A 22,474-nucleotide genomic window follows, 5' to 3' on the forward strand; every position below is an offset into this window, starting at 1 on the left:
CGTCCAAGATCATATTTGTAGAAATATATTAATGTTAATAGTGAGATTGTACCACACCTAGGGATTGTGTCATAACGTGGATTACTGTCTAAACGGGGGACTCGGATTACTATTACAACTTTTGGGAGCGTCGTCGCCGTGTGTCGTATTATCATATCCATTAAGCCGGGAAAGGCGGGGCCTGTTCTGCCACGCCCCGGGCACCGCGCGCCCCTGCCCCGCCCGCCGCGCCCTCAGGCTCGACACCCGCCAGCCAGCCGCCTGCCGTCTCATAACACGACAACTCACTAAAACGATTTGTCGGCAATCGCATCACGCATTCCGTTATCTCGTAATTACTAAACAACATTGCTCGACCGTGTACATATTTTTTTTTTAAATAACTTAAAAGTGATTCTTTGCATAGGAAGTGATTTTAAATTTACCGATTTTAAGACGGAATATTTTTATTATACTTGAAACTACTTTTGACGACTAAGAAATATTTGCGAATTAACACTAACAGTGGAAAGTTTTGGACAGTTGCCAGTGTATTGAAGAGTTTGAGGTTTTTGTTAGTGGTGTGGTGCCAGTCACGATGAGGGACTGAGTGTGATGTGCGTTATTGCGCGTTGGCGGTGAGTCCGTGATCAGCGGCAGAGCAGGGTGGCGACGTCGTCGCAGGTGCAACAGGCGCCGACGGTGCGGCTCGAAAGTCGCACGGAGGCCAGTGGCATGGGCGGCCCGGGTGACAGTTGGCCGCGTGAGGCGCCGGCGCTGCTCAGCACGGCTCTCCTGCTGGGCGGTGCGTTACCCGAGAGGCCCCCCGCTCCGCTTTTTACCATCGACAGCATCCTGGCGCCACGGCCGCAACCAGCTGCTACCATCCCGCCGCTCCAGTTGCATCATCTTACGCACAATCCCTTTCCAAGAGCTCATGATCTATTTGGTACGTCTGCCAAGCTCTTCACACTTGCCGGTGAGCCCTACTTAGTTTACTTTTAAAAAAGTTGCAATTTAAATATTAGCATTTGGGACTAATTCACTTAAAATTAATTAAATTACCTATTCGTGCCTGTTTGCTACGAAGTGCTACGAACTACAACGATACGCTACGATGCGTATCGTTGTAGATTGATAAACATCCACTCAACTTTTTTGGAAAATTTTATTGCATAGTAATCAAATTGCTATACGGTCAGATGGTCCACATATAATGTTTAGACACTTGTGGTACTATGGACTTACAACTTTAATATGGCAAAAGCATCGGCTGTGGGATATAAAGTTTTAAGTGTCCTTGTGTTCTCTTATCCTGATTTTTATAAACCGAAACACAAAAGTATTACAGTTTGCGGTAGAACCAAAGCAAGCTGGTGGAATCTCCTTAGGTGGGTTCTTTATTAACCCCAGTAAACGAAAAAGTAAGGCTTAACTCAAACTGGCGCAGAGTCGAGTGTTTTTCAACTACAACGCCTGGCGCGACACTCGTATTAGTGCGCCCGGATCAGTGTGGTCGGCGTCTGACGCCTCATTGCGCTCAAGTAACGCGCGGCGACGCGCGTCGACTGCACCCGAGCGTCGACGCTTGATTCTATATTTGCATAATAGAACTTTGTAGCTTAATAATGGGAAAATAGAAATGAATATGTTATAGGCGAAAACATGACGCGTCGCGACGCTTCGACTCTGCATCAGTGTTAGTTGAGCCAAATGGGAAAAACTTCAATGTTTTTGTAAAATTCCGAAATTTTACAAAAAAAATTGAAATTTTCTATACTAACGCTGTTAGCGCAACCTTCAAGTTTAAAATTATAAATTAGACCAAATTCTCAATATCATATTGTCATTGCTAACCTTATAATTATGTTATGATTATTTTTACTGTATGGTATAATATAGCGATTTGATTTCCGTAACTCGGCTTGGTAGCGCCTATTTTGCGTTTATTATGTATATATAATAATATACAAGTATGTTCATATAAATGTGAAAATTATTATTTATGTATACGATTACTGTAAATCTACACCTAGATAATAATGAATCCAACCCCGAGTTAAAAGATCAATTTATGGAATTTGAGATAATTGCTAAACATTTTAAAGTTTAATGTATTTTTTGTTGATTCTGGTCTTATACTTGTATATCCATTTGAAGTTGTAGGTCACCGCAATAAGGTAACATGGGCAAATAAGACCCACCTAACTGGAAATTTAATTATTTGTTTATACAAATTACATTATAGTAAAGTTTTGGTTAATTAAATCATGTTACGTACAAAACTTCATTCATTTCAAAACAAATATGACTTTTAATGTTCTAACAATTTTTTGTTACATTAAAAAAGCCCCTTTGTATTGAATTATTAAACATTGTATGTGAAATAAGGCATATAGCAACAGTCATTTGTCACAATTATAAACTTCATCAAAAAAAATTTACAAAATACAAAACTTCATATACAACTTGATCATATAAAGCTAACTAGAACTACACTTCTTCAGCGTAACTAAACAATCTCAAATTTTGCTTCTATGAACCAAAATTAGAGGTTTTTCAAACTATATGTAAAATATAATTGACAGTGAGTAACAATTCAATGTATTTACTTTGGGCCTTATTATATGGTCAAGGTTAGGACAACGGTTGCATAATAATTCAAATGAAGATGATTTTATTACCTTTTGTCAAGGTATCAATGTAGGTTGCGTATACGTACCATTACGTAACGTATCTAAACTTAATAAATTATACGTAAATTTAATAAAAAATAATTCATTTTAACTTCGTCTTATAAGGCCCACAAAGACTAATAAAGCCCAAGGACTGTGTTGTTGGGTCTTATTAGATATTAAGATCCTTATTATACGATTGTATATTTCTCCAAATAAAATGGAAACTAAAGTGCAAAATATTGTGTAAATATTTAAATTAAATGTTACATTAAATTAATATTTAAAATAAGCAAATAAACAGAAATCATTTAAAATCTAGTTTCAATTTATAGATTTTTGTTGAAGTTTTAACTTATGTTATATTGATCATGGACTTCCGCAACCGATAGCAATGAAGAGCTCATTTCACCATTTCGGTGGCCTAGACATTCGTAAGTCGTCAGTCACCGCGTTATTGCATTCTCATTGGTCCATACTATCTATTTGAGAGTATAGTTTCAAGACGTTGAAATTAATTTGATATAATTTGATATTATTTAGAAGGCTTCATTTGTCTACGTTACCTTATTTGTAAGTAATCAATATCGAAACTTGTAATATTTTGTTGAAAATAATAATTTTTTTTTACAACTACCTATCACTATTCTATAAAATAAACCACTAATTTATAATTTCATCATTTTTAGATTAATTTTAAAATTACATGACATAATTTATTAGACTGTGTAATAACGGTATAAAGATTGTGTATAACTACGTGCCATGGACACACACATAGACAACCACAACTTACACCTAAACTCACGAGAGAAATAAATGTAAGTCATACAAATATTTCTCCCGGCCCGGGAACCGAACCTGGAACCTCTGCGTGGCAGTCTGGCATGGTAACCGTTCGACCACAGAGGCAGTTATTTTGAGAAGTTATTGTGATGGATTTAATACTTACGGTATTTAATAAAAAATCTTCGCTTTATTTAATTTATTTAAGCCAATAATGCTTAAATTGTATTTGTACCTAAGATATGTTCGAAAAATACTAGAAACTGTTTTCAGAATGTTAAGCAATATTAATTAGTACATTTTCACACAAAGATTGCAAACATACTTCCAGAATTATTTACTAAAAAACTTATTGGTATCACATGCAAAGCCCCCATTATTGTACTGTATCAAAAATGTCTGATTTGTTTATTAGTCTCTGATTGTTGTCTGATGTAAATTTGATATTTCTTTACGCTGATCTCTGTAATTCCCTTTGTTCTTTCCAAATTTTACAATGACAACAATGTGAATGAATGTTATTTACATTTTTACATTTGAATAGGAGAAATAAAAAAAAAATTAAAAGTTATTTCCCATTGACCTAGTTGGTAGGTCAATGGGTTCTATGTAGAACTAGGACTTCTTGAAATTATAAAAAACATGATTAGGATTACAAAATACTTAAGCAGTGAGTAGTGAATGCAATATGTACTGTATATTGATACAAATATTCCGCTATCTGTCATTCATTGGAGTAGGCAATGATCACAATTCTCTTTTTTATACGATTGTATTCAATTTCCTAGAGGTAGGGTTCTGAATTTGCAGAACTAACCCGTGATATGTGTCACCACTAGGGATGCACATTATGAATTTGATTTTTATGAAGATCGATTCAAGTGTATACGATCTAGCGATTTTTTGTATCTATTCATTTCAATGTGATCTTTAAGTAAATCGATCAACATTAAAGTGAATCGAGCAGTCTAAGATCGTATTCATAATTTAGACTAGACAGTCTCTTTCTGAACTCCTATTTTATTTTGTTCTGCCAGAAATGGAGCCTGGCAACACCGAAGTGCATTAAGTCTACAATATTAGGCGATTGCCGCTACTTCTGTTCCATCTGAACGTCTTTTCTCACTGGCTAGTATACACTCTAAATGAATGCCGTAACCGACTGAAGCCAAAGCTGTCAAAAATATTTTTTCATCGAAATTAATTTTGAAACGATTTTTTTGAGATCGATTCAAGAGCATACGATCCAGTCTGTGGATCAATTCAGAAGCATATGATCAAAAAAATCGATTCGAGACAAAAAATCGTGATAGCGATCTATCACCACCCTACCTATTTGTATCGCAAGCCGGTACTGCTATGTTCGGGACTGAAAGCTAGAGGGTCCAGTGTATACAAATATACTTAATATTTGTGACTTTAAGGATACTTCGTACTATAATGAATTTCTTTATTCGGTGACCAACACTTTTAACAGATGGAGAGTAGTTTACCGGTTTAAATATCATAATTAATAAACACAGTACAGAGTACTAAAAAAACCGACCTCAAAAGTTCGTGGAATTACATCTATTTGCCAAGTTTTATTAAAATCGGTTATTGGAAAGTGCGCAAACCCGGAGTTATCCCCTAGTTCACCACTATACGGGACTTGACACAGGAGATGATTTGGAGCGTAGCAAAATCAATCATTAAAATAGTGATTCTCATAAAATTTAGGCGTCATTTATAAAAATAAGTCTTCACGCATGAAGCGGGAAAGCTTGCCTTTCAACCAGTAATACTTGCTTCAGGAAGAGGACAAATTTTTGAAAATGATCTTCTTACAATTCCTGTAGAAGTTGTTTTATCTGCCACTTTATTAACGCCATGAGTGCCAGGAAACACGAGTCGTAGCTCGACCCAATTTCCATTTTCACGGTGGTACACTATCCTCCTTTACAATTGCTAGAGCGTTCATTTTTAATGCGTCTTTACAAGTACGCCTTTAGTCCACAGTTGAAGCTGTGAGACATATTGTTTGCTCCATCTGCACCAAAAATGTTGTCGAAGTTTTTCAATTTGCTGGAAACGATTCAAGCGATTGTTTGGCACATCTTGATAATCCTGGCTTGGCAAGGAAGTGAGCGGTCTACCGGTGATGATATGTTCTGGTGTCAATGGCATTAGGTCTTCTGGATCTCGAGAGAGGGGTAAGTGGTCGTGAATTGAGGATTGCTTCAATTGCCTCCGTGGCCGAACGGTTACCATATCGGATTGCCTCATACATTTATTTGTTTCGTGAGTTTGGGTGTAATTTGTGGTTGTCCAGGTCCATGGTACCCGCGAATAAGGGTTTCTCTAGTGCGGGGCTATGTTGAGTGTATGCGTTATTACATACTAATTTGGGCAAGTGCTGTATAAAGCTTTTCAAAAGTTAAGTTACAATTGCCCAACACTCTTTGTAAATGACATTTGGTCGACTTTACACCAGCCTCCTATGGACTCCGAAATGTGGCGAATAAGCTGGAATAAAACAGAAATTTATTTCTTCATTGGCGACCTCAGACGATAGCGAATCACAATTAGTTTTTAAAAATTTTGAAAGGTTTACGGTTTAAGGTTTGAAAGGAAAATATGGTCCTGGTCCCTCCTATGCGCAATGAATCTGCGTAATGCAAATAAATAATTATTGCTTGTCAAGTCACCAACCAGTTCTATGTGGATAGACGTTGTCGTGAAACGTGTAAAAAGGGGATTGCCCTTGTTCTCCTGCTTATGTACACCTTCACCAGCCTAAATCCACGACCTTGACGATTGGCAGTTAAGTTCACTTTTTTTCTTGATTTAAAGCTTATATGTCTTGGAATACAGGTAGCAAATCCGGCTTAGGTCTAGGACCATGTATGGGACTTAACACAGAAGATAATAAAAAACGATTCTCACTGCTTATAATAAATACTACAGCGAGAAAAACGCCTTGAATTGGAGAATAGCAAAAACAACCATTAAAATAATTGCTCCTTATAATAAAATTTAGGCGCTATTTATAAAAATGAGTCTTCATGCGTGAACAGCTACCCTTAGAGGTGGATGATTTTCTTCTAAATTAAATGGGACCGCTATTGAGGTACCCTCTCTGCAACAAAAAAGAATCATCAAAATCGATTCACAAATTTTAGTTACCGTTTAACATACATACAAAGAAAACGCAGTCGAATTGTCGAGAATCTCCTCCTTTTTTTTGACGTTAGTTAAAATACAAACACAGGTTATTTGTATTTATTTCGTTATATGTACAGAATTTCGTTAAATGTAACGAACGAATGGATGCATTCGCATCAATGCTTTCATGAACGTTCCATGCACTTCGACTTGGCCTTTTATATTAAATAGCTGCATTCAATAGTACGAAGAGATCCCAATTTCCACTATTAGTGACAGGTATTAGTTTTGAAATATTGAAATAAATAAATAATACGACTTTATTCTTCAACACAAAACATACATTTAAAATATTATTAACAATTGCTTAAAACTGTGTTAAAGAAAAAGTAAACATCTTAGCAATTTGCTGTTTTGTCAGGCTTCATCTGGCTGGTATTCGCCGATGGAGACACCGTAGCATGTAGACACGGGTAAATTTTTCGATTAAGTATTATATAAGAGGGTACCTTATTGTATGGAACACTTACTACAGGAAGAAGTATCAATTATTAAACTTTACAATTTCAAATGTCATACGTACCGACCACTGGTCATAGGTACTGGCAAGAGTGTAAAGAGTTGGTGTTTTACTAAAAAGAATAGAAAATAAATGTAAATAAAAAAGAAATAAATAATATAACATCACATAGGTTGCTTCGATCCCAAAGTAAGTAACTAAGTTACTTGCGTAATGGAAATCGGAAACAACGACGGTACCACAAACACTCAGACCCGAGATAATATAGAAAAGTTTCTACATTGACCCGGCCGGGGATCGAAACCGGGATCTCAGAGTTGGCCATAAAAACCGATGCGCAAACCACTCGACAACGACCACGGAGGTCGTCACACGAACAGGAAGAGATTTATATACATGTGTCGATATAAAGTGTAGTTTCAAAGTTCCGTACCCGAGAAGTAAAAAATGGAAAAAGTGTTATACTGTAACTCCATTTTTTACGATTTTGAGTTTTTAACGGTATCCTACATAATTTTTCGAGCTCTATCGACCCATAAAACTGTGCTTACGAAATTCGCCATAGGTACTGAGTTCCTTACAAGTATTTTGATGTAAGACAGCTACCCACTACGAAGCATTTTATTGTAAGTTCGGAGTTACAGTGTTATGCTGAATTTTAGTACAGATAGAGTATAATGTTATAAGTAACGAAAACAAATAATAATTATAGACTACGATTCGCCGGTGCCTAATCAAGAAATACGCCCGAAATCCCCGAATGGAGGTTAGATAGTCTCACCACCGTTACAAAAATTCAAGAACAATTTCTGTTTAAATATGAAAAACTTCGTGTGCCAATCCAATCAGTGGGTTCTATTAACAATACATCGAACAGCTTGTTACAAATTGGCCATGAATCAACTCGGCAAACACCTCCATGTAAAAGCTACAAATTAGCTATTAAAAGTAAGAAATTGATTTCATTATGTAAACAGTCCTAATCTCTAATTACCAAACTTTGATTATTAGAATATGCTGTTATTAAAAATTTATCAGTTTTATTTTTATGGCATCCTAAATGTTATACATGCTGCATTTTGACACAAAATCGCTTCTGTACAATTACAAAAATGACGGTTACAGTGTAATGCTTCTCAGGTACGGATTAATACTTTCTAAACAAATTATCAACCTGTGTGAATATTCATTCGTCACTTACTAATGTTATGGTTAAGTGAAAGCATATTTGTAGGGCTGCGCTCCGTGTCTGGGGTCCCTGAGGCGCGCATGGGGCCAAGAGTAAGCTTATCTCAATTAAAGGCTTTTTCCTCTTGGCAACCGGAGCATTTTTTTGTTTAGAATTTTAAAAGTCCACCCCTGGGCATGTCGATCCGGTATTGCAACGAAAACATTTTTTTAAACAACTTTCCCGTAAGAAAATTGTACTTGATATTCACCACTCGATTAACGAAAAACAAAATTCTTTGGGAACATTTGTTTTTGTGTTCATTAAAAACTTATATTGCCAGTATTTTAAGATTCTAATCAAATTACAAGTAGGTAAAGAAACCTTGAATTTTTTACTGACTATCTGCTTTAACATAAATCAAACATTTTGGTATCCACTTAAGTGAAAACACTAGTGCATAGTGACACGAAATGCATTTCGATTACATTGAAACTGCAAAATATTTTTTTTTTTTGTTGGAATGCACTCGGAAAGTAATTTGCATGCAGTTGGCATAGCATGTGGTCTGTGGTTGACACACAGACGGAATGCAGTTCGTGTGAGTACACTATAAGTTGCTACTTCTTACATACTCAGCCAAGTCGCTGCCTTTATACAATAACGTAGAATAGTAGAATATTACGATATTTAAATAGGTGTAGAGCGACGAGCAGAGCAAGTGAAACTTTATCGTGAATGGAGCACACATACGAATACAAAAAAATTTGACATAAGAAGGTGCTTTATATACGATAAAGTTTTGATAAAGCTACGCCTAGTTCATAGTCGTAGTACCTATTCTGCTATTCTACGTTATAATTCAAAGGCAGAGACGCGCGAATAAGTTATGTAATATTTAAATTTGAAATACGAATATCTCGAATTCCAAGATGTAGCGTTTAAAGTTAATACGGATTTGTAGAGTAAATTATTGATAAGTTTCAAAACTTGCTGAACTCACAGGAAACGTTTGCCCTAAAACTTAGAAGCTTTGAAATTTAGAAGTAAAGTTTGTGAAGATTAGAAGTATGTGCGTTACACCCATTGTAATATTCAAAAGTGGTTTATTACACCTCAGAAGAGTTCATAAATCGATACGGCTTAGCGAGTGTCGAGAGTAGAGTGCGGTGGCATGAGAAAGCCGCCGATAGTAGCTCCTTAGCGCTGTGCCGGCGGCCTTAAAAGCTTTTATATTTCTTTCGGAAATAATATATTGTAATACCTCGCCGCGGGAGGAAATATGCAAAAATATACAATTTTTATTCGCTGCGTTAATATTTTTTAACGGTTCGTCGATGGTCGGGGCTCAAGGGAGCGCTCATGGGGCCTTAAGCACGGATTTTCACGCACCGACTGCTTCTACAGCATATTAGTACTGATAGAAGGTGACGCGTGTCGATACTCAATCTTACAATCTTCGTAGAATTTTGCATTTCAATTTTATTGTATTTATGATACAGTTTTAGGAAATGTGTGCATATATTTTTAGTTTTAGCATTTTTCGTGCAAATCTAATTCATAATCAATGCTCATACACTAGTAGTAGGTATTGTTTAAAACTACTCATAATCTGTCTACTGCAAATGCTACGCAGTCGTAAAGACACAAAAAATGTTTACGTTAGTTTTGTTATGCAGGAGTGGGAGGTGTGGGCAGTGCAGTAGTCGGGGCGGGTGCAGGGGGGTATGCGGGACTTTATGGTGGGTACGCGGCGGCGGCGCTAGCAGGGCTGGCGGGTCCGCCGCCCAAGCGCAAGCGCCGCCATCGGACCATCTTCACGGAAGAACAGCTGGAACAACTGGAGAGCACATTCGACAAGACACATTATCCTGACGTCGTGCTGAGGGAGCAATTGGCGCTCAGAGTTGATCTGAAAGAAGAACGAGTCGAGGTATTGTTTGCTTTTACTTTTTGGTTACATTTCATTGTCAATAAAAGACAGACAAGATATAAAGTTCCTGAATTTGATGTATAATTTTTGCACACCAATGTTTTTATTGACGTCACGTAGTCGTCAAATACTCTGCAACTATTATTTATAATTTGGGTGATATTTTAATAGGAAATCAAACCAATACTAATAATATCGTAATACAGAAAAGTAAACATTTCGTTTGTTGTGCAAGGTTTCACAATATTTTCTAACAGTACAATACAGATTGAACGCGGTAACAATAACAAATAAGAATTACGGCAAGGAATTGTATTTTTTTCTCTATTTAGCGTATAAAAAATAATTTTATTTTAAAATTTTTATGTATTGGGCGTAGCCGACTTTCGTCAAACATTGTTCCCAGATCAATTATTTTCTAAATTAAATATGTAACCACAAAACTTAGTTGAAAACTTTACTATCGTTTAGAATTGCATTATTGACAAAGTGTTGTTTGAGTTCGTTACGCGTATGTGATTAGATTAACAGGGCGTAACGTTGAGTAGGAGCTACTCGAAGGGCCAACAGTCAATAGTGACGCGACATTTTTTTCGTCTGCCACCGCCATCGCCATGTGGGTGGGCTGGCGTAACGATTAATTAAAACATTCAGTACATTGTTACTGTCGAGTGTTAATCAAATGAGAACGTGTATGAAATTACGTACATAGGTACTTACCTAGGTTGTACATATAAATTGACTTTGAGTAAATACGATCTTGAATGTGCCAACAAAATGCACTATATTATTTAACAACGATTCGTTCGAAAAATATTCCAACATTATGGAGGCAAACCAAAACTTACAATAAATGTTTCACTCGAAAGCCAAAACTGTTTTTCTAATTTTTAACAGCATGCATTATTTTCAATATAAAATTCGTAATGGATTCCAAAAAACAACTTGGGATTAGCTTATGCTCGAATAAAGTAGGCAACTATGAGCAAGACAGAGCACGAGTGCTCTTGATAATAGAATTTGGGATGTTGAAACTGAGTCGAAGGATGTTTGTTAGCTACTGGTGTTCGGTGAGTGTATGCTGACCACTCGAAGAGCCACCCGCGAGCGTGTTTGCTCGCCACCTCACGCGTCTCTAGCGTACCCAACTTACTTATGTTGCGCAAATCGGAATGACATTTCTAGATTTCTGTGGGTTTATCTACCTGACTGATCTGACATAGCCCAGATTAGGTTATTATTAGATACTAGGTAGTCATTTCACGCAAACATTAGCATCGCACTGTTAACATAAGTAACAATGAATAATAATTGAAAAAAATGTTTTACTTATACGTACGTAAAAGGCATCAGCAAAAATATTAAACATTTTGGTTGATACTCAACACAATAAATGATTTGTACTAATGTTAATTTGTTTGATTGTGTGTTAACTTACTTTCCTATCATTCGTCACCATGTCGAGTTATACACAGTCGAAAACGTTAATTAATTTAAAATCTAATAAGTCAGACCACCAGAAAGATCAATGTAATAAACCTAATCTAAATAACTTTGTATGGCTTTCGTAATAGAAAAACCGGCGAAACGGCGCGTATAATTTGCTTTAGTGTAAACTTTTTATTAAGGAATCCCTAGTAATCACCGGCGAGAGTTGAACGAGTGGAGTTTTACCTAAGGGCAAATAAAAAGGGACGCTTGGTGAGACGGCGCGGCGCCGCGAAAATTAATCTGAGTTAATTAAATTTGATTTATTTATGCTTGTTGGAGCAGGCCAGGCGGGAGCCCCTGATAAAAGCACAACAATACGCCTAATAGGGGTCACTTTTACGGCTTTCCCGGATAACAGAGTTTTTCCCGATTCACGTAACTTACAGCTCGCGTAAGTAATAAGTGTTATTAATCACGAGATGTCTTTTATAATTTTTGTATTTTCCATTGCAACATTTTCCTTTTTGTTCATTCCTATGAACTTGAATAGTTAAGTTTCTTTTGAAAACTTTTGTGAAGGAATCTTGAATGTGTTTGTTTTTTTCGGAAGTATATTTATACGTGAAACCTTGTTTTTCGAGGCTACATGGGTTTGTTGTTGCCCCTGCTATTTGCGCAGCGGCAATTGGAAATTGCATTATTAAAACGCTTTTGTTTAGGCATCACAACACTTTCCTGAAATCGAGTTCCACGTACCGCTCGTGTTTTTGTCTGAGTTAGCTTTACCTCTAAAACCGTTTTTCAATGCTATTGTTATTGATATAGCAAACCAAACAAACTTATTAGTATACTTATCATATAGGTATGTCTACCTTACATTTACCTTTGCCATATGCCTTGTTTTCATGTCTTATTTTGTATAAAATCGTTTTCCAATTTTATGCGTGAGGCAGGTTTACGGCTAAAAATAAATTATTATTAAACCGCTCGTATTATTTAAAAGCAGTGATAGCCTAGTTGAAAGAACAATTACCCTTTAATAAAAGGGAATGTTCCAAACGTGGACTGTGGACGTGGGGACGTGGGTTCGGTTTGCATCTTGGGGCTACTCTATTACTGATTCTTTGCTAGTAATTTGTGGGGCTTAGTTAAACTTATTATCACTTGCTTGACCGGTGAAAGAAGTCCTGTGAAGTGAGGAACCCAGCGTTCAGTGATCCAGGTGTAAACACTTTCCTTAGATTTTTCTAAGGAAAGGGTTTAGGCCATACCTTGGTCTTTACCCTTGCCCAGCAGTAGGACCTAGATGGATTAACGACGGTGATTACAGCAAGTACACGTTATATTTAACTAACCGTTTGTTTCGTTAAAAATTTGTGCGTAGGTAGACGTTAAATTCTAATACCGAAAATTTTTCAATAAAATTTGTAGTTATGTTAATTTACAAGACGAGGCTTAATGAAAATAACTTAAGAAAAAGTCACAGTGTCAATATTGTAAGTGAAGAGAGGAGCTAAGCAAACTTGCAGACAAGCGAGTGCCTCAGGGTTCCATTGTCGGAGACGCTTCAACTCTTTACACAAATTAATTATTTAAGAGACGGGTAATCGCGACTTTTCCAAGAGGGCAGAATACGGCTACCACAGTTTTGTTCTTGTAGGTATGAACAATTTCATTAGATATATGTATTTTAATATATGTAGGTAAGTGGTACCTACAGTACCTATACTTATTTTAAAATTTCAATTCCCTTTTCAATATTAATTGCCTCCATGACCGAACGACTGCCACGCAGAGGTCCCAGGTTCGATTCCCGGGTCGAGAGAAATATTTATTTCTCTCGTGAGTTTGAGTGTAAAATGTGGTTGTCTATGTGTGTGTCCATGGCACTCCGAACACAGGGTTTCCCTAGTGGGGGGCCATGTTGAGTGTGAGCGTAAAAAAAAATATAAAAAAATATTAAGTTTATTGAACGTTTTACAACCATGATACTAAATTATTTTTTGTGAAATTACTCGACTAGTTTGTAATACATACTAATTCTTAATACAAATATCGAACACTAAAAAAAATTCCTTTGATCCGGCTGGATTCGAACCAGCGCCTTCAGCATACCGTGGCTGATGCTTTCACGAACTGAGCTACGGAACGAACCAGCAGAGCTCACGAATTTTTTTATGTGAGATATGTGTTTTTGGTTTTAACGACTTTTTTGCCGTAGCGCCATCCGTAAGAAACTTTTTCTTCACTCAGCCAGATACCTTTACAACTACCAGCGCCTGACTAGAGATGTCATGTTCATCAATATCATGGTAGTAAAACATTACGTTGTTCAATAAACTTAAAATATCAGTGAGTTTACGCTTTAGCGCATCAACATTACGATTGAATATATCAACATCCAGATCATGATTGCTCAGCACACTAATCAAACTCTTGCTAGCTCTACAAAGATAACTATTTTGTCTATAAATAGTTTGACCTCGCTTAGTGAACTGTAATACGACCACTCATCTTTAACTAATGGTAATTTCCCAGATTCTTTCTGCTTCTTTCACCTCACAGGGTGGCTGAATAGAATACCGATTCTACAGTAATTGATGACGATGTATCCCTACGACGATTCGTAAAGCATCCATTTTAAAAGTAAAAAAAATTGGGTATATGGATAAAATAATCTTGACTTACAACAATGTATGAAATATTAAAATGAGGAATGTACAAGTAAGGATAGACGGGAGCAAGCCGAGCCCAGATCGCCCGAGGCGCGCCGTCTCCATGTCAATGTTGATCTTCTTGCGAACACTGTCTGATTAAATCTGGATAGCTTACATTCATTCCAGTCATCTCCTTGCTTCCCTATGACATTCATAATTAAATGATAATAAAGTGTGGGACAACTCTGAATTCGCCGCATTTCTAAATCTCGTTACAGGAAATGAATACAAATAAATTAAATACATTACTGCGGAGTTTTAATTTGCTTTTTGTTATGTTTTACAATTACTTGCTTACAGATATTCATTCTGTACCACGTTTATGTTTAGTATTTTGTCAATACAAAAGATATTAAAATATTGGATAAAAGGGTATAAAAGTGGTGGGACAGTCTCATAAAAAACTTTTCTAACACAGAAGAACTGCATAACATATAAAGCACCTACAGTTTTGGTAGAATCGTTTCTTAAATTATTATGTTATTAGCAATTGTACGAGTTTTAACAACATAGATTTTTGTAAAAAAATCCTTTACGATCTAATTAGCAAATGTCATCATTCGTTTGCGTGTCGCAGCAGCAGTGAATTTCACATGAGTGCACTGTATAATTGACGTGGCAATGCACGGCTCCTACGCCACGGTGTAGGTTATAGTTTATGCGACACGATCCGATTGATGGAAATTTAACGTGATTATATATTCATTTTTATTTGCGCTTTTCCTCTTTTGTTAGAACGAAATATCAGCTAAGCGTGGCTCTTATACTCTCTTACTAATTACAACAAAATCCTGGATAAACTTTAAAAAGTCAAGTTAGTAAGCAGTAAAGCTCCTTGTGAAAGAATTCATCCAGGGAAGTACCACCTTACCTATTCCTGCCGCCAAGCAGTAATGTGCACATTACTGCATTCCGGTTTGGAAGGGTTAGGGTGTCGGTGAAGTTACATGCACATGGGACTTGTCAACTTGTGTATCAGGGTAACGGGTGCAATGACAGTGCCCCAAAGATCTTTCCGTTTTGAAGCTCTGAGTGGTACTGCAACTGTTATGGATAGGCGTGTCGTTTACCACTAAGCACACGACTAGTTCATCCCGTTACTTGATGTTATAAAAAAAAATCGAAAACGTGAAAATCTTCACTAAGTAGAATATTCTATTTAGCAGTAGGTACATCAATTACATTGATGTGATATGTGGCAGATTGCCAATGATGACAATAAATGGATTGTGAATAATGAAAACAATTTCGACGTTTTATACGTCTTTTTTGCCCTATAATGACGAGTAGGTCGTATATTATAGTAGAGTATTGTTTTATATGCATGTGGTCAGTGGTTTTATGTATACTTATACCTCCACTCAAGCGTGAATTAAGAACTAATAATATTTTAATTCTACCAAGTCGATTTTGTAATAAGTATCCGTATTTCATTCTTTATGTCCTTTTTCATTCTACTCACGAAATTTTCAAACTTCTTGCAATGCAATTTGCTTACTTCGCGACTGGAACCTCTTGAAGTCCTTAGATTAGCTTTGTAGTTATTTTACTAATTCCAAACTTTGAAACAGAGAATTGAATTTTAATTTCAAATTAATTTATATGTATATTTGTGAAATTTAAAAGGATATCGTACAAAAAATACTTTAAACTTTAAGACATTAGCGCTGAAAATTAATTGTGTTTCAAGATAGAAACTTAGATACCTGTTAAATGCTAGTCTCTCCATGCTCAAAGAGCGGGTTGGAGTTTAGGTGCGTGCTAGAACAGTACAGTGACAAATGCGCCGCCGGTAGACAGCGATGAACAAGAAAATGTGGGCGTGGCGCTCCGCCCAGCGCGACGCTTCCTTGTCATCCTACAGCCTCCCCCATCAGGATTTATCTCGTAATAAAATAGACAAGCTCGCAATGTGTTACTAAGTAATAAAGCGGCGCCATTTTGTCTTTTGCTTCCGCGTTGAAGGCAATAACGCCGTTATGAGCTGAGCAGCGATTCGGCATGAAGTGATCAAAGAACTCGTTCCGTTTCATTTTACGGTTGTTGTGCCTCTTTTATAGTCAAACGAAACGTGCATAACACAATATTTCAATTCTTAATGAAGAATGATATAGTACCTGCATAGAAATGGTTGTTGATGTTCAAGCCTGACAATTGCTTTTACTTATATGGAAATCGTTACCTTTTTTACGCTATCTGAGAAAGAGCAAATTATTTTGACAAAGATCTAATGCTGAAAGTACCATGGAAGAAATCATAGTCATATTGCAGCATTAACATATTGAATTGAAACATTATTAAAGAAGAATTGAATAAAGCAAAAATCGTCCTTTCCTGTTTTATTTTTTTGAATAAACTTACAAATAGATACGGTATTTAAATTACTTTTCTATTTGAACAAAATACTTTTCTTAACGGATTTATCCACTTCATTTTTGGGTAATGATTAGACGGAACGTTTATTTTTCTTAAATTTCTTTATTATTTTAAATAGAGCTGTATCCCCTGCGGTCACGTCCCTCAGCGAAGTATCACTTTATTATTTATAGACACGTTCGATACGCAATACAAATTATTGTTTTCAAAGTATAACGTTTAGGGGAGCGCGTTGTTTGCAGAACGACCCTCCCGGACCCCTTTTTCCTCCTTGTGGCTCAACGAATTTGACGCTTATCTTTGTAGCTTTAGGTGTTATTTTAAAAGGAAATAGCTGCGATAAAATACTTTTTCGATTTAAGAAACGATCGGGGTACTATAAAGCAATCTTTTGACAATTGAATTTCGATTCGGCTGGCGTATTGTGAGTAGATAGGCCTTTATGGCTGCATCGAGGCGGACATGGGTGTTTGCGTGCGGTAATTGATACGAAGTGACAGATACGAGGGGATACTCTCGTGGATTGCAGCCTCCGGCCCTCTAGAGGAGTAATGTTTTGACATTAACCGAAAAGAGATGGGTGTGATTTGAAGTGCCCTTTGTGGAATTATACTCGCGAACGGCGTCTTTAATATTGACTAATGCATTTCGCAGCTAATGGGCAGATGAAACACGACAGGTGCGAAAGATTTACTAGGGATATAATTTTTTTAAATATTAAAGATTTACTTTCTATTCGTCACTTCACTCGTATGAGGAATGAAGTTAAAATACTGCATTATGTCAACTTTTTTCATACAAGTTCGAAAAGAGTTAAAAATTATGTTTTTTTTTAATATGACAGTATGGGGAAATCCGAAACCATAAAAGATACAAGAAAACTGTCTTAGCAACCGTTAAGTCTTTTTCTGTAAAAGCAATTCTGGCAAAGTAATTGTTTTGGCCAAGTGTGTGTTGTCCTTAAAAATTAATAAAATTGACTATTTTTTTAATGCTGTTAGACTCAGCTTCTTAAGAACATGATTTCAATGTATGGGACGAAAAAAATCAGGACAGCAGAAGTTGGTCAAATTTCATAAAATATTTTTTCATAAAAAATGAAATTTTTTAAGCGCCTTTGCGAATTTTGTTAAATACGAATCGGATGTAGTGCACATCAGATTCGTATTCGTTCCTAATCTGAGTCTAAGATACAAATCTAGAAAACTCGGACCCACTTCGGATGTCGCTTGTGCACTAAGTCCGAATCGAATACGAGAAAATACGAACATCGCTTGTGCACCTAGAGATAAAATGATCCCTGTGACATTTCGGATCGTCATTTCTCGGATCCGTAACTAATACAAACGCTCTAAGTATATATTTACCACCGTGCCGGGCTGCCACGCAGAGGTCCCGGGTTTGGTTCCCGGGCCGGGAGAAATATTTGTATGGCCTTCATTTATTTCTCATGTGTGTCCATGGCTATATTAGCAGTAGAGTTCGTCCAGGGCAGTACTTTGCCCCTTTTTTTGTTGTCACCTTACCTATTTCTGCCGCCAAGCCGTAATGTGAGCATTACTGCGTTCCGGTTTGGAAGGGTAAGGTTACTGGTGAAATTACAGGCACATGGGACTTGTCAACTAATGTCTCAGGGTGACGGGCGCATTGGGAGTGCCCCTCAGATCTTTGTGATTGAAAGTTTTGTGTGGCACTGCAACTGTTATTTATGGATAGGCGCGTCGCTTACCACCAGGTACACGACTTGGTCGTCCCGTCACTTGTCTGCTGTCCCTATTTTGTACGTCTCATACAATGAAATGATCTTACGTAAGACTGAGTCGATCAGCACTAAAAAAACTTTGATCAATTTTATTCATTTTTATAAACAACCCACGCTTGATCATAAAATTGACTATGTCCAAATTGTTTTCATAAAAAAATACTTAATTATTCTTAAGGCAGTTTCCTTGTATCTTCCATGGTTTCAGATGTTGCCACACTGTCCTTTTAAAAAAACATTATATATTTACTTACTTAGATTTATTTTATTATTATTATACTTCTTTTACCGGGAATCTAGTCTTTTCAAAGACAATGTTGCACATTTGCCACTGTGCAGAACCTGCTCTAGGTTACCTAGTAAAGGTAAAGTAATATATTAAAGTGATCGAATATGTAGGTATTATGCACAACTACGTCACAAAGATGAACTGTCAATAGCCAAGTAACCACAAGAGCGACAGCCATTTATAATACTTGTACCTCTTATCTAGAATTATGTAAGTAATTGGGATAAAAAAAAATCAATTAGTGAAGTAGTCTTTATGATATGCATGTGTCCTTGCAATTAAGAATATGTTTTGATTCCAAAAATAGCGGCGAAAGCAAATTAAATCTACAATCTACAATACAGTACTCACGGGCGGATCAGGCGGTCCATTAATAAATCACTTCACTAAAACCGTAATTGTAATCTCAAACAAGGCGAAGGGAGCCGGTGTTTGTTCTAACAACATTATTACAATAAGTTTGGGTTCGGTTCACCGCGGCGCCCGCTACCGTTGCCGCCGCAGTCTCTGCCCCATCGGCGTTGTTCACACGATACTCGTTTTCAATTCTCATGTGGAGTGCTCAATCATTTATCGCACGCCATTATTATAGAAATACACCAAAACAGGTGGACGAAGTGATGATAACATCACTGTCTCAAATATACACGTGTGTGTTAGGAAGTGGTAAGTACTCGTACATTTCCTGGCGTGTACAATTTTTGTTGCACCATACGTAAACTTGTCAAACTCGCCAAGTAATTCTACTTATTACTTAACTCCTGTTATCAGGCCGTTATTAACGTCTAATAAGTTTTCATTGTCGTCCGGAAGCGTTTATATACCTAGACCCGTTTTTTTCTAAGGTTTCACCCTGTTGGTACTTTTTCAGATTCGCAATATAGCTATTCTAATCATTGTAATCACCTGAGTATTTCATAACACTTTTTTTTTGTTTTTTTTAAATAATACTAAGTTACGGGACGAACAAGTCGTGCGCCTGATGGTAAGCTACATGCCTGTCCATAACAGTTGCAGTGCCACTCAGAGATTTGAATCTCAAAGGTCTGAGAGGCACTGCCATTGCGCCCGTAACCCTGAGACATAAGTTGAAAAGTCCATGTGCTTGTAATTTTGTAGGAACACAGTAATGATCACATTACTGCTTGGCGGTAAGGCGGCAGTACTTCCCTGGACGAACTCTTTCATAAGGAGCTCAACTGCTACTAAGCATAGTTTATTGTGACGTAATCTTTTTTATAATTTGTTGTTACAGTTTTTTATTGTTGTGCCCCTACTACCGCTTTTCTCCTTGACTTTTGCCTACCCTATGTGTGATTTTTTTATACTTTATTTGAAGTGTCCAAAATGGTTTTTCAAAATTTTAAATGACACGACAAAGTCATTTTGTATAATTTTACAAGATATACCATTGTATCAAATTACACATGAACTTTAATTAATAGCAAACCACCCCTTTATTGTTTCCAGTGACACTGTTTAAACTAATCAAATAATTCCTTAGTAATTAGCGAGGTCTTAGTTACTTGTGTACAAGTAAGACGGTATCGAATGGCCAGCAGGCGTTGAAACGTGGAAGCACCGCCGCTGGCACACCCACCCCTCTCTGCTACCATCTTCATACACTCTATATTATGTTGTACGGATCACCTCGATGATAGTTGTCAATAAAAATAACACATATTTTATGTAAACTAAATTTACGTACTTGGTTTACTTTAGATAAAAAGAAAAACGAAAAAAAAGAAACCGCAGAAAGTGACTGGAGCACATGACACACAAACTATGGGAATGACTATATAAGTGTTTAAGATAAATCCAAACTAATATTATAAGTTTTGAATTAATTTTGGTACATCTATCTAGATGCGACCTAGGAGAAGGACTAGGCTACTTTTTGTTACAAAAATAAATTTTAAAGCGGGTGAGGTAGGCGATGAACGTTTGTATGGAGAACCAATAAAACTATGAAAGTTTGTATAGTGTTGTGGCTACTCAAAGCACCTAATCTGTGCAGTCGAAGTCGCGGGCAACTGCTAGTGTATACATATACCTGCAGTGTCTGCTAGCATCAAAACATCTTAAAAGCTGTTCCTGAATATCAGAACAAACAATATTTATTCGACGTCGTTTTGTAAACATAGAAAAAATAAATATCCTGTGTGATTTATAAATTTTATAATACAGGTATAGAAAGATTATTTCGTCCTGTGGAACGCAAGTATTATAGGTATATATTTGGATTCTATAGGATGAAATAAGGTTTAGCAAAAAGTTATTCAGAATTTGTTTATAGAGTTTTGGTGTTGACATTCTGTTCTGTTTGGATGTTTAGAATGGAACTAACAAGAATATTAAAGTATATTTTCTTAGACAATTTTGTTGGTTGTGTCTCCGAATTGACTGTTCAACTAAATTGATTTAACCTAATTCTAAAATTCATTTTATCGTTTCCTGACCCCTCGTTATATAAGTCCGTATTATGAATACAGAATTAATATTAATACCTACCATTGAAAATGTAAATTGATCAACTGCAAAGGTTTATCACAGTTAAATGATATTATCTACAGCGTTGTAGGTACTTGATCACAAAGCAGCCAAAAGGAGGATCGTTTTATGCGATTACAGCCGCTGTAGTTCGAATATTTTGAAAAATACGTTTTGGTTCTAGGTGAAAATAACCCGGGAAATAATATCAGGCATACGTTAGCCAAAATTAAATATGGCTGAAGGAGAGACGCCTTTGCACATGTTTTTGGGACAGTATGGGGAAATCCGAAACCATAGGAAATACAGGGAAACTTACAGAGGAACCATTTAGTCTATTTTGTAGTAACAATTTTGGCGTGTATGAACAAATGTTTTTTTATATGCTGATCAACTCTACTTCTTGCAAAGACCATTTCATTGTATCGGATGAAAAAAATCGGTACAGCTGAAGTTGGTCAATTTTATTAAAACGTAGGAAATGAAACTATTTTTCCGGATTTAAATCGCGTATATTTGTTTTTTCAAACAAACCGACGTTTCGGGCCCTTTACAGGTCCCATGGTCACGGTTGACGTAATAATACATATATAATACAGTCAACCGTGACCATGGGACCTGTAAAGTGTAACAATCGCGAAAACCTAAGAACTTTATTAAAACGTTTTTTCGTACAATTCGTTGCCTTAACTGAATTTTATTTATTTTATTTTTATTTTGGTTTAATTGGTACTGTTACAGACATCAGATACCAATAATATGATATTAAAACATTCTTAAATAACACTATAAAACTGACACCCAATTACAACTCTACTGCCTCTGTGGCCGAACGGTTACCATGAGGCCGGACTGCCACGCAGAAGTCCCAGGTTCGATTCCCGGGCCGGGATTTTATTTCTCGCGTGAGTTTGGGTGTAATTTGTGATTGTCTATGTGTGTGTCCATGACACTTTTGACACAGGGTTTTCCCTAGTGCGGGGCTATGTTGAGTGTGTGCGTAATTATTATTATTATTAGCTATTGTGTATCTCGCATTAATACGAGTGCATACACCTTGTATGCGTGTCAATTTCGTTTGTTAAAAAAAAACTATACACAGCATTCCATAAAATACTTAACTATTATAAAGAGCGGAAACGCATATAAAAATGCAAAAAAATCTAACAGAATATTAACTTATGTCTAAATGGGATTAAACAAT

General features: G+C 36.5%; 1 protein-coding gene across 1 annotated transcript in view; it reads left to right on the forward strand.

Annotated features, from left to right (window-relative positions):
* Window positions 1–570: 570 nt before the first annotated feature.
* Window positions 571–22,474, forward strand: part of LOC113227113 (homeobox protein goosecoid-like) — a 35,543-nt gene continuing 13,639 nt past the window's right edge. The window contains exons 1-2 of the mRNA XM_026459990.1: window positions 571–958; window positions 9,952–10,205. Coding sequence (XP_026315775.1) covers window positions 715–958; window positions 9,952–10,205 — 498 coding nt within the window. The 5' untranslated portion in view covers window positions 571–714. The remainder of the gene's footprint in view (window positions 959–9,951; window positions 10,206–22,474) is intronic.

The sequence above is a fragment of the Hyposmocoma kahamanoa genome, unplaced genomic scaffold (genome assembly GCF_003589595.1).
Source record: "Hyposmocoma kahamanoa isolate Upper Pololo Valley unplaced genomic scaffold, ASM358959v1 202, whole genome shotgun sequence".
NCBI lineage: Eukaryota > Metazoa > Arthropoda > Insecta > Lepidoptera > Cosmopterigidae > Hyposmocoma > Hyposmocoma kahamanoa.